This window comes from Equus caballus, chromosome 30 (genome assembly GCF_041296265.1).
Source record: "Equus caballus isolate H_3958 breed thoroughbred chromosome 30, TB-T2T, whole genome shotgun sequence".
NCBI lineage: Eukaryota > Metazoa > Chordata > Mammalia > Perissodactyla > Equidae > Equus > Equus caballus.
Window position 1 is genome coordinate 32,534,312 of NC_091713.1, and position 14,372 is coordinate 32,548,683.

Genomic DNA, 14,372 nt, shown 5'->3' on the forward strand with positions numbered 1-14,372 from the left:
TCTTGATAGACTTTCCCTTCCACCAGATGTCACAGCAGTCCATTACATGGATGACATGCTGATTGGCCTAGTGAGTAAGAAGTAGCAACTACCCTCAGCTTATTGGTAAAACATTTGCATGTCAGAGGATGGGAAATAAATCTGGGAAAAACACAGGGCCCTTCTCCCTCAGTGAAAATTCTAGGAGTCCAGTGGTGTGGGCCATGTTGAGATATCCGTATAAGATGAAGGATAAGCTGTTACCTCTGCTCCTCCTACAACCAAAAAAGAGGCACAACATCTAGTGGGCCTCTTTGGATTTTAGAGGCAATATGTTCCTCATTTGGGTGTGTTAGTCTGGAACATTTACTGAATGACCCCTAAAATGGCCAATTTTTAGTGGATCCCAGACAAGAGTAAGCTCTGCAACAAGTTCAGTCTGCTCTGCAACCTGCTTTGCCACTTGGGCTATGAGTTCTAGCAAATCCAATGGTGTTTGAAGTGTCATTAGCAGATAGGGATGCAGTTTGGAGCCTTGGGCAGGCCCTTATAGGTGAATGGCAGCTCAAGCCCTTAGGAATTTGGAGCAAAGCCCTGCCATCCTCTATGAATGACTACTCTCCTTTGAGAATACAGAGATTCCTTAAAGCATCTCTTAGTAGCATCATACTCTGTGATTCACGTCAATGGAAAACTGCAACAACCCAATCTGGATAGAGCCACTCATGGCTCTGACCATTAAGAATAAAGGTTTGAGTCACTTTGCCGGGGGAGGTGCTCCCTGAAGGCAAAGGGAATACAGAACACAATGAGCAGTGGAAGAAAAAGTCATAAATACCAGCTATGACCACAAAAACAGTTACAGAAATGACAGCTGCAATTGCCACACACATTTCTTTGTTATTTTGTTGTAAATATATTTGCCGGTGTGTGTATCAAGCAAATATTTTTGTTTTCTTGTCACTCTTATCACCCATCATGTAACATAAGATGTACAGGCTTCATATCATAGTATTTAAGTATTGTTAATTTTACATCATAGTATTTCAGTTATGGGATATCAGGGAGATGAGTAAACATTACTCAAGGACTTCAGCTCCCCTTTTGTGAAGGAGTTAGTATGTTTTAATTTGTATGCAAGAGAGTTGTATTATGTTAGGTGGAATTAGGACCTTGTTATTGTCTTTATTTAGAGATTAAGTATGGTTTAAAAAGATGTGTAAGGGTGCCAAACTGAGAAGGAGTGGACTTGTGATGGTTAATTTTATGCATCAACTTGACTGGGTCATGAGGTGCCCAGACATTTGGCCAAATATCATTCTGGGTGTGTCTGCGAGCGTGTTTTTGGATGAGGTGAACATCTGAATTAGTAGAACGAGGAAAGCAGATTGTCCTCCCTGATGTAGATGGGCCTCAGCCAATCCACTGAAGGTCTGAACAGAACAAAAGGCTAAGTTAGAGGGAACTTCCTGAGCCTGACTGCGTGAGGTGGAACATCGATCTTCTCCTGCCCTTGGACTCGACGTTCCACCACTGACTTTCCTGTTCTCAGGCCTGCAGACTTGGACTGCAACTTCTATCATTGGCTTCCTGATTCTCAGGCCAGAACTACACCATCAGCCCTCCTGGGTCTCTAGCTTATCAACTGAAGATCTTGGGACTTCAAAGTCTCCATAATTTCATTAGCCAATTTCTTATAATAAATACAAACATGCACACACACACACAGAGGCATATATATACACATATACATACACATATACATATGTATAAAACCCTAACTCTAACCCTAACCTTAACCCTAGCCCTAACTGCATCTTCTCTGTGTATTTTACTTTCAAAACAAAATAAACAAAACCCACCACAATATACAACATCCAAACTTGATGTCAAATGTGGGAAGGCATAGGGCTTTTGTATCCTGTCTTAGACAGAAAGACAGGAGAGAAAAAAGCAAAACAAAACACTAGACATCAGCAGAGGGAACCACATGGGCCAGAGCCACTCAGGGCCACAGGGGGAGCCCTAGGGACACTATACAGAGGGCACAAGGTCAGCAATTATATAATATTATAATACTATATATATATATATATGTATATAATATTGGTTCCGTTTCTCTGGATAACTCAGACTAATAGAGTGAGTTATAGTCCTTTACCATACCCTCTTGGTGCATGTGTGGAATCATCAGTCTCAACATCCTCAACAGATTTTGGGGGGAGGTGTCCATCCTGTCTGTGAAGGTTGGTCTCGACAACTGGCACAGCAAGCAAAGAGTCAAGGCAATGGTTACCAGCACTGACCACCACTTTCTTCTTTTGCTTTGGTTTGTTAACCAGTTGTGCTCCTGCTGGTGAGCGTGCTTTCTGAGTTGTGTTGCTGCCTACTGTCAAGCTCGTGCTTTGAGCTGTGCAATTTTATGCTGCATTTGTTGAGTCCTCCAAAGTTTTTGTTTAGATTTAACTAATCTAAGTTGGAAGTTTCGATAATCGGCATTTAAGGACAGGAGTATGAGATTGGGGCTCTTGGTAAAGCGGCCCTGTGTCATATGTCTCAGACCTCTCTGTGAGTTTCATATGAAATTGTGTGTGTAGATTCTGATAAGAAGCATGTCTGACAATAAGTTCAGGGAAGTGATTCTTGCCTTGTGACCTTGGGTTGTGTGTCTCAACCAGACATTGGTTTCCATTCTATAGAGTGTTCAGGGCAATGACTGATGGCCTATGCATTATACAGGTCCACTGTGTGGCTGCTTGTGTATAGAGAGAGTAGTTGTCACGCTGAGGTCCACGCTCCTGAAAACAGATAGCACACTAGGACCCTACGAAATGCTTCTGGTGCTGACTCTGCCTATGCCTCTGTAATGACAAAGATCCCAACCCCTACAGTTATAAGGAAAAGTACCATGGGCATAGCCAAGGGGTGAATTCAAAACTGAGTTAAGCCTTAGGTCCTTAAAATCCAATAAGGCAACCATTGCCATCAAGGAATCCCATAACTCTGATGATACTGATTTGAGACCCTCTAGAGGAAAAGACTTATAAATATGAGCAGGGTAGAAAAGATCCCCCAAAGTGTCTAACACACAAGACAGCAACAAGAAAAAGCTGGGCATACATGGAGAGGAAACAAAATAACTGGATTCATGGGAAGAAACAAACTCCTGAGAAAGAAGTCCACAATTTGTCTGACTTGAAAATTCTGAATTTGCTAAAGCAATTCATGTAAGACAAAAAGATAAAATGGAGCTGATTGGCTTTGTCCCTTTACAACATAGGTTCCAGATTAACTTTAACATCTGAGATGTGCCCTTTGGCAAATTTTCAGGGCCTTTTTGTTTGAGTTGGGCCTCAAATTATAGTTATGACTGGAGATCCCACTAAGTTTAAACAAAGTACCCTAAGTGTGGAGAGTGTGCTAAAATTAAGGTAATCCCTATACTCTTAGTGGGGTTATCAAATGTAAAATAGAGGATAAATAAGTATGCCTCATCTTAAGCAACAGAATTATTGCCTTGCTTAAATTCCCCATGGTCATAACACCCATAGCCCAATGGGCAATACAGCCCACCTCAACAACCAAGAAAAATGTCAAATAAGTAATCTTAAACTTCACCTAAGAAAACTAGTAAAAGATGAACAAACAAAGCCAAAAGTCAGCAGAAGGAAGGAAATAATAAAAATCAGAGCAGAAATAAATAAAATAGTGACTAAAAAAAAACAGTAGAAAGGATTAATGAAACTAAGAGATGGTTCTTTGAGAAGATAAACAAAATTGATAAACCCTTAGCCAGACTCACCAAGAAAGAGAGAAGGCTCAAATAAATAAAATTAGAAATGAAAGAGGAGAAATTACCACAGATACAGCAGAAGTGCAAAAGATTCTAAGAGAATACTATGAAAAACTACATGCCCACAATTTGGATAAGCTGGAAGAAATAGATAAATTCTTAGACTCATACAACATCCCAAAACTGAATCAAGAAGAAATAGAGGATCTCAAAATAGACCAACCACAAGTAAAGACATTGAAACAGTAATCAAAAACCTCCAAACAAACAAAAGTCCAGGAACAGAAGGCTTCTCTGGAGAATTTTACCAAACATTCAAAGAAGATTAATACTTATCCTTCTCAAACTATTCCAAAAAGTTGAAGAAAATGGAACACTTCCTAACTCATTCTATGAGGCCAACATTACCCTGATACCAAAACCAGACAAGGACAAGATAAAGGAGGAAAATTACAGGCCAATGTCGCTGATGAACATAGATGCAAAAATCCTCAACAAAATACTGGCAAAGCAAATATAGCAGTAAATTAAAAGGATTATACACCATGATCAAGTGGGATTTATTCCAGGAATGCAGGTATGGTTCCATAACCACAATTCAATCAATATGATACACCACGTTAACAAAATGAGGAATAGGAATCACATGATCATCTCAATAGACACAGAGAAAGCATTTTATGAGATCCAACACCCTTTTATGATAAAAACTCTCAACAAAATGGGTATAGAAGGAAAGTACCTCAACATAATAAAGGCCACATATGACAAACCCACTGCCAAAATCATACTCAACAGTGAAAAACTGAAAGCCATCCCTCTGAGAACAGGAACAAGACAAAGGTGCCCACTCTCACCATTCACATTCAGCATAGTACTGGACGTTTTGACCAGAGTAATCAGGCAAGAAAAGGAAATAAAAGGAATCCAAATTGGAAAGGAAGAAGTGAAACTCTTGCTCTTTGCAGAAGACATGATTCTATATATAGAAAACCCTAAAGAATCCCTCAGTAAACTATTAGAAATAATCAAAAACTACAAAAGTTGAAGGTACGAGGTCAACTTACAAAAATCAGTTGCATTTCTATACACTAACAACAAACTAGCAGGAAGAGAAGTCAAGAATACAATCCCATCTACAACTGCAACAAAAAGAATAAAATACCTAGCAAAAAATTTAACCAAAGAGGTGAAAGATCCATACACTGAAAACTATAAGACATTATTGAAAGAAATTGAAGAAGATATAGAGAAATAGAAAGATATTCCATGCTCATGGGTTGGAAGAATAAACATAGTTAAAATGTCCATATTAGCCAAAGCAATCTACAGATTCAATGCAATCCCAATCAGAATCGCAATGACATTCTTCACCGAAATAGAGCAAAGAATCCTAAAATTTATATGGAACAACAAAAGACCTCTAAGAACAAAAGCAATCCTGAGAAAAAAGAACAAAGCTGGAGGCATCACAATACCTGCCTTCAAAATATACTACAAAGCTATAGTAATCAAAACAGCATGGTACTGCCATAAAAACAGACACAGAGATCAACAGAACAGAACTGAAAACCCAGAAACGAACCCACATATCTATGGACAGCTAATTTTGACAATGGAACCAAGAACATACAATGGAGAAAGGAAATGGAGAAAGTCTCTTCAACAAATGGCATTGGGAAAACTGGACAGTCACATGCAAAAGAATGAAAGTAGACCATTATCTTGCATGACACACAAAAATTAACTGAAAATGGATTAAAGACTTGAATCTAAGACCTGAAACAATGAAACCCCTGAACAAAATATAGGCAGTACACTCTTTGACATTGGTCTTAGCAGCATTTTGTCGAATACTATGTCAACTCAGGCAAGGGAAACAGAAGGAAAAAAAATAACAAATGCGAGTACATCAGACTAAAAACTTTCCGCAAGGCAAAGGAAACAATGAACAAAATGAAAAGACAACCCACCAACTGGGAGAAAATATTTGCAAATCATATATGCAACAAGCGGTTAATCTCCAAAATGTATAAAGAACTCATATAACTCAACAAAAACACAAACAATGCAATCAAAATATGGGCAGAGGATTTGAACAGACGTTTTTCCAAAGAAGATATACATATAGCCAACAGGCACATGAAAAGATGTTCAACATCACAAATCATCAGGGAAATGCCAATCAAAACTACAGTGAGATATTAACTTACACCTGTGAGAATGGCTATAATTACCAAGACAAAAAACAACAAACGTTTCAGAGAATGTGGGGAAAAGGGAGCCCTCATGCACTGCTGGTGGGAATGCAGACTGGTGCAGCCACCATGGAAAACACAGATGGAGATTTCTCAAAATGTTAAAAATAGAAATAGCATATGATTCGGCTATCCCACCACTGGCTATTTATCCAAGAACTTGAAATTAATGATCCAAAGAAATTTATGCACCCCTATGTTCACTGCAGCATAAACAAATACAAGGATAAAGAGAATAGATTAGTAGTTTCTATCAGGGAAGGGGGCTGGAGGTGGGCAAAAGGGGTAAAGGGGCACATATGTATGGTGACGGACAAAAATTAGACTGCTAATGGTGAGCACAATGAAGTCTAGCCAGAAAATGATAAATAAGAAAGTACATCCAAAACTACATAGTTATAAACCATTCAAATCTCAATAAAATTATTGGAAACACAATTATATAAGTTTGAGCAGATTTGAAAGGGTAACGCTTTTTTGAGAAGGATACCAGTGACTGAGTTTCAGTAAATATATATTGAACACTTGTGCAAGGCCCTGTCCAAAGTATGTGGGATACAACAATGAAAAGATAGATGTGGTATAGAGATAACCCCCTTATTTCAAGTTTTACATCTCAATACCTTCAGTTGCGGAGTATGAAGTAGAAAAGAAATAGGAAATTAAGAATATGAGAATATATAGAAACTTGATTATCATGGAAGCCAAGGAAGAAGTAATTTTCATGGAATGGAATGGGTGATGAATTTTATCAAATAGTTCTTACTATAGCTTTTTATTCCTTTCTAATATCCATGTCACAAATAATATTTATTGTACTAGAGTCATGGAGGAGGAAAAGTAACAAGAGGGCATTAGTTTACTTCGGACCATAGCATTGCTTATGTTGGGAGGTTTTTTTAATATATTCTGCATCTTCCATTCATACAAGTGTGGTATCGAGGTTATTGGTGATCCTGAGAAGTGAATTTTCTAAATAGCAATTTGCAATAGTTAAGGGTTAATATTTCTTAAAGTATTCATAACACTTTTGAGGTGTGGTGTTCAGAAATATATTTAAGTGTTTAACAAAATTGCTTTTATGTCATGTTTCTATAGCATATGGCTCTACCAATGCCACTAACACTATTTTTTTCATTATTTTTCTTATGGAGTTGGACAATCTCTACTTTCTTTCACTGTGCAGTAGGGGAATGTTTTTATGTTCTCTGAAGGTATAGCATCTCTTTTCTCTTCAAAATGATGCATAAGTTCTTTTAAAGGTGGGGAGATAATATTATCAGCATCAGAATTATTATTACTGTACATTTGGTAACTACTTTCTTTTGTAGGTCTCAAGACATGTCTTCTCTCTTCTAATAGTTATTTAATATTGACTGTAATGTCCCATGTTGATGCCTGTCCCATAGGTCAGAATCAAAGTGCGGCCCAAATCAAGACTGATTTCATCATCAACTTTTGGCTTATAAACTAAAAAGTGCTTTTCCTTAAACAAATGGTTTATGTTTAGAAATAACCAAATGTAAGAGTATATTTGCTTTCTACATAAAACATCCTTTTTAAGTATATATATATTTAAGGTTTTATGAGTTATATAAGCTTATATACGTGTGTAGAGTATATTTTTATACAGCTGAATAGCTTTAAACTCCAAAATTGACTTACAAACAAACAAAGAAAATCAACAAATAGAAGAGTATGGTATAAGCGGACAGGTTTAACATACCAACAAAGGCACTGAAATGCTTTGTATAATTAGAATCAGTTTCATTGCCAGCTCTGTCATCTTCACAGTACAATTTTCACATGATTTTCCAGAATTACAGGAATATAGAGCCTAAAGCAATGGTTTCGACCATGTGTGTATGTGTGCGTGTATGTAGACCCTACATACTGTAGGGTAGGTCAGGGGGCTATCATTCTATCCCCTCCAGCACATTCCAGTCCAGAAGAAAAGACTTAAGCACAGAAAGTTCTGAAAAACTGTTATAGTGATTCTAACATGAGTACAGCACCAATTTCACCATGCCCAAAACATTTTAAACACACACATGCACACAGAACCCCCCTCTCTTTTCCAGCATTTGAGAACCGCTGCCCTAAATCATATACCAGTGGTGGATAAATGAGCTTGTTGAAAGAAAATTTCTATGATATATGTAATGCCTTAATTAAAGAATAGATACAATGATATAAGATTTGGTAGATATGAATATTCATATTCTTATCTAAAGAATCTGCATAAAACAATTTTATGGGTCCAAGTAAACCATTGCTTACAGACCACCACTCCCTCATGAAGAGCTATGTGACATAGATCAACCTGATAATTTTCCATCTGGTTCTGAATTCATAGACTTTAGCAGCCATTCATTCAACAAGGAGTTGTGACTAAAGGCTTTTAACTTACTTCCTGTAGGAGTGTGAAATGAAAGAAAGATTTGCACACAGCTGAAGATAGTGGACAGAATGCCATGACAATGCAGTTAAATTAAATCAAATAAATTGGATGCATTTAAATAGCTTCTTGCTAATATGCATGCCAGTAAGACTCTTATTAAGTTAAGGAAAGTAAATAATGAAAATAAGAAATGCTTTCCTGGGGTTGGAAAGGAACAAGATAAGAATCATCAGAGCTAGAAAATATTACAAATAAGAATTATGAAATAAAGTAAGAAAAAGATTCGAGTAAAAGTTTTATGAAAGAAAATTACAAAGGAACTCAGACTTATGGAGTGTGTGTGTCTATGATTTAGAAGGCGCTGAGGTTAGTGAAATTATGTGTTTGACTAATATTGCAAGGTATTTATTGAAATAACAAGAATATTTACTATTACCTTACTTATAAATTTAAATGTTTTGACACAAACATTTCTGGGGCAGATCACTCAAAAATGATGCACCAGTGAAAAATGATGCAATAACATCTACGTTACTCTATTCTTTTCTTTCTTTCTTTCTTCTGTTCTTTGCCACAGAATTATTTGCCACTTATTCTGAAAATTCATTTACACTTTTCTTACTTTTTCTAACTTGTGAAGTGATAATATATACTCCTTTCTTAACCTTTCTTCTGCTGCGTGTTGAGAATAGCTCATGTTCATACGCAGCTAGTAAAAGGAGAAGCCAACATTTAAACCCAGAGCATTTGGTTCAAGTTCAGTGCTCATTTGGCCAGGTAAAATAATTGGATAAATGATTTGTACCAGGAACAAGACTGAGGGAGTATCAATAAATAACGACTAGAATATACAGTATCTTAAAATATAGCAACAAGAAATTTGACTTAATGTAGCAGGCAACAAGCATCCATTATAGACTTTTCAACCTGTGAGTAAAGTAAGGAAAATGATCTTTTATCTATCTGCATCATGCAAGACATTAAAGGGAAGAACATTTGGAAATATCAAATCTAAGAGGTAATTAAATCCAAGAATAGGCATAAAACTTTGATGTCAGTTTCTGAGAAATCTTTCTCATGTTTAATGATGCATTCCAAACTTAGATGAGTGCTTTTGGTCCCCAGTGGTGCTCAATAAATATTTATAATTCCAGTAGATGATAAAATGGAGAGGCTCTGGCAGATAATGAATTTATTCTTCATGTTTAGGAATTAGAAGAGTGAGGGAAGGAAACAGGAATTTGTTATCCATCAGCATAGAGGTAATCATTGAACCACAAGAGACAATGAGTGCTCTGAGCAATGAGTGTAGCAAAAGACTATAAACACAGCTTTAGTAAACACCTGATTATTTTTCAGTGTCAATTCCCATGTTGATTCTCAAACAAAGCATTTGGGGACCTCAAAGCAGATGGTGGAAAGAGAGAAGTGGCCAGAAAGTGGTAGCAGTTGCTGCAGAGAAAGCTAGCAATTAAACAACGAGGGTCTGGTGTCAGATAGTGATAAATTCTAAAACCAGGTCTGCTATCTTCTGAGTTTTTTATCCTGGTCAAGTTAACTAAGTCTCTGTTCACTTAAAAATGGGAGTAATAGTATCTGCCATATTGGCTTGTTGTGAGAATTAAATAAAATAATAAAGTGCTTAGAGTTGTGCAGGAATCAAGATTAAGGCTCTGGGAGAGACTAATTGCAATGGAACTTAGCGTACCCTCAGGTGGATACTTTCTGGAAACTGAAGATGAAACCCAGTGCTAAGAAAGGAGACAAAGGCAGACTGCTGTATCTTCTTGGACTCTTGAGTTTTAGAGCTAATCCCAGGAACAAGGGATTAGAAACAAGCCTTCAGATGGAAAAGCACAGTAGCAGCATCTAAAATGAGCTGTTACAGGCTGAAATTGAGCAACAGAAAGAGAAAAAAATAGTTTAAGAAACAGACCAGTGAAAACAGAAAAAACAGGAATAATTTGTAACATGAAAAGCAAGAATAAGAGAATCTTAAGATGTAGGAGATAATGAACCCTGGTAAAGTTTATAGGATGTTTAAACGAATTAAAACTAATTCAAATTCCAATGATTTGGGCTGAAAGAGATTTTTAGTGATGCAAGGAGAGGATTAACAAAGCAGTGGGGAGAAACTGTTGGAGACATGGATAGGCATAGAATGGACAGTATGTCTGAACTTTTCTGTGTTTAACAGAACAGTAAAATAAGAAAAAGCTAGACTAACAGGGGGAAAATCCTTGAGAATTGGGGAAACCTGTACATATTTGAAGGTAAAAGGAGAGAGTTGAGGGAGAGGGGAAAAACAAAACAAACATACCAAAAAAGCCTAGAGCTAGACAGGAAAGAAATTGTAGAAGAAATAAGTGGAATGATAAGGATAAATACATTAATATCCAAAGTACAATTAGAGCTCTTTTTTTCATAAAAAGATTGTAAGAAGGATGCCTATATGAGAAGACTCAAATTTGCCAGCAAATGGGAGGGAAAACACTTTACCTATACAGGGAATTGACTGGAGGATTTTGAGAACTAGAATAATAGTTATGAGAAAGAAAGCAATTAGCGGAAAAAAATTTATCAGAGTCAACTTACTACTTGGCTACCAAGATTCAGAAATGAGTCAAACCTTTGCTTTCCTGCATCTGAAACAGAAAATATACATCTAATACAGCAAATATAAGAACTCTAAGATGAGCTCCCCAAACCCAGTATGTGCCAGAGATATGTTCTGCAGTGAGTGAAAATTTTAATTTGCTCAACCTGCAGGCAGCCATGGTAGCTGCATCTTCTGACCAGCTTCATGCCAAGCTAACATTAACATTTTCTATGTGTACCAAGATGTGAAAAAGGTTGGAATGCTCTGCTCTAAAACCATATTCATACAGCCCAAAGTGAAGCTTCCTTGACAAACATTTAGTAAATTCCAAAAGATTCAATATACAGGAAAACAAAATGAGAATATTTAAAAATACAATAGAGTTAAAGCTTATAAAACCTAAATAAATAATTTAAGATGTTCAAAATAATTTAATAAAGAGAATTTGCATTCACTATATGGATCCAAATCTATGATGTAGAAGAAACAACGGCAATCATGTGTCAAAAATGTGGATATTATGATAATATAGGACTTTTCTCCAAAATTAAACAAGCTCAAAAATAGACTTGTACTCTTAGTGGATAACTTTGACATACAAGGTTATACTTCGAGGTCTGCCTTCTGCTTTGGCTTTGACATTCAAAACAGCTTTTAAAGTTGAATATGTTTTTATATTTGTAACGGTTTCAGTAATTATATTAATGCTTAGGAGGTTGTGTTAAGTACTAAGACTATAATGACGATTATTTAAAGTAGTTTATATGAAGAAAATGGGAAGTAAAATTAAAAATGCAAATCACATGACGATAACATCAAGGTTTTAGGAATATAAGAAGCATATGTATACATACATATGTTATTAAGAATTTTAGATATATTGTAGTAAATCATTTATTATCACAGGTTAATATTATTAAATGTTCAAATAATGGCCTCTTTAAGACACTAAGTTAAAGGTATTAAAGAATATGTTCAACATTAAAGAGTGTGCTAAAGAAATCGATCACAGCTCTTATTGTTTCCGTAACTCTTTCTAGAGGGACCAGCAGACAAGGAAGTACACTAAAATGATGTTTTCCATCACGTGACCTTTGCTCCCTTTCAGTTCCAGCTGATTGCTCAAGGACAGACCATCCACAGAGGGTAAGTGACTAGTTGGAAATGACCCCATACAGTCAAACATACGATTGCATTAATATCTAAACACAATTTGAAGACAAACAGGTAACATTAATTTGCAATTCTGTTAGGAAAATATGAATACTCTAACTTAAAAATAGAACATCTAAAAGCATTTTACCTTAATTTGTTTTGTGTTAAAATCTGAAATATTGAATTCAATCTTTAATATTCTCTGCCTTTAACAGCTCTGAATTCCTATATGAAACCATTTGAGGAAAGGGAGACAAGCAAAGTACTTACTTGTGATGCTATTTCTCGAGACTGACACAAAGGGAGGAAAAAAGAAACACACAAAATGTGGTTTAGACAATGAGTAAACAATACATACATGAAACAATCAACAACAAAGACAAAACAGGACAGATACCCACAGAACACCTTAACACTGAACTATGTGTTTATTTATCATAGGACCTTGGAATAAAATTAGGTAAAGAATAAGCTATCATCTTTAACGTTTACCAGAATGTTGTTCATTAGATTGTTTTTGGGGTTTTTTGTTTTTCGTTTTTTTAAAGATTGGCACCTGAGCTAACATCTGTTCCCAATCTTCTCTCTCTCTCTCTCTCTTTTTCTTCTTCTTCTCTCCAAAGCCCCCCAGTACATAGTTGTATATTCTAGTTATAGGTCCTTCTGGGTCTGCTATGTGGGACGCCACCTCAGCATGCCTTGATGAGTTGTGCTAGGTCTGTGACCAGGATCCAAACCAGTGAAACTCTAGGCCACTGAAACAGAGCATACAAACTTAACCACTCAGCCATGTGGCTGGCCCCTTTGTTTCTGCTAAAATTGTCTTTCTAAGATTTGATAGAAAGAAAAAATGGCACCAGTATAAGGAAATAAAACAATTGATAGAAGCTTATGAGACTACTGTATTCATGAGAGAATATTTCACATAATTATTGACATTCAATAATCATTATTGATATTAACACCTGTGCTATATTTTAAAATTTAGATCTTATAGTAGGATTAGTTTCCTACTAAGTATACATTTAAGTAAGTTATAGAAATATTGTGAGCTTTCACATGGGTTATTGAGTATAAAAATTGATCTGTTCAGTCACCATATAACCCCTAAATTTTAGAAGTTATAAAAATCACACTATCTTATTCTTCAGTTCTAAGGAATAATATTTTATCCGTTTTTCAATACGTAGAAGTGAAATTTTCAATTATATTCTTTGGCGTAATATAACTCAAGTGTAACTCATTATTTACCATTCTAACTATTACAAATATGAAAATTGCGTCATAAACATTTCATTATAGGTTTCTTGAAACTGTTTATCTCAGGATTCTTAACACATGACCTACTGGAATAAATGTTGTTTGAGTCAATAACAGCAGAGAATGGGCGGCTAGAATTTCAAAACTATTCTATCTTAATCCTTACCAAAATAAAATTGTTAATGTGATTTTGTGAAAGGTATACTTTTATTTTAATAATATATTTAAAATATTATGTTCCAATTTAATGGTAAAGAGTTACTGATTGGTAGATGGGACAGTCAATAATTATTCCATTATGCATATTTTTTAAAGCTACAGGGCTTATGGACCGTATGAAGGTGACCAACAATTAGAGTAACATATTCCACAAATTTATTATGTAGTTTTTAAAGATGTTGGTACTTTAATACATTTTAAAATGATCTCTTTCTAATTTCTAGTAAAATTTCACTGGTTATAGTACACTGCGGGCAAATGTGATTTTCAGTACACTGGAAAACTGGAGGCAAATATGGTTCCACAGTTTCTCACCAAAGAACCATAGGAACAAATATGTTTATTAATTCAGAATTTTTCAGATTTTGGAAGAACAGTGCTATATCATATACTGTATGGTATGTGATACCCGTAGTGGGTCTTGGATAGCATTTTATAATAAAAAATCAGTATTTCAGCAATGAAAAGTATAAATATTCACTTTAAGTAGAATAATAAATGTTATAAATAATCTCATAACAATTCAAGTGAGCTTTTGTCACCAAATGAGTTTAGAAAGCTTTTTGGGTTTCAGAATTGTGGATAAAGGAGACTGGACAGAAATATTGTTCTTCTTTGCCCCCAAAAGGAGCAAGAGTCCTTGTCTGTCCTGTATTTGTTTTTTGAACCAGGAGATTCTGATGTTTACCAAAATATCCTTAAATAGAC

The 14,372-nt window shown here is 35.7% G+C and overlaps 1 protein-coding gene across 13 annotated transcripts in view; it reads right to left on the bottom strand.

The window, feature by feature from the left end:
• Window positions 1–14,372, bottom strand: part of KCNT2 (potassium sodium-activated channel subfamily T member 2) — a 350,894-nt gene that overhangs the window by 35,176 nt on the left and 301,346 nt on the right. For 6 of the 13 annotated variants that reach the window (XR_002805074.2, XR_011434195.1, XM_023632565.2 and 3 more), the window contains one exon: window positions 12,456–12,476. The exons of the other annotated variants lie outside the window; for them this stretch is intronic. Coding sequence is in view for 4 of the 6 variants with exons in the window: in XM_023632565.2 (XP_023488333.2) it covers window positions 12,456–12,476 (21 nt within the window). In the remaining 2 variants the exon portion in view is untranslated. The remainder of the gene's footprint in view (window positions 1–12,455; window positions 12,477–14,372) is intronic. 13 annotated transcript variants of the gene reach the window in all.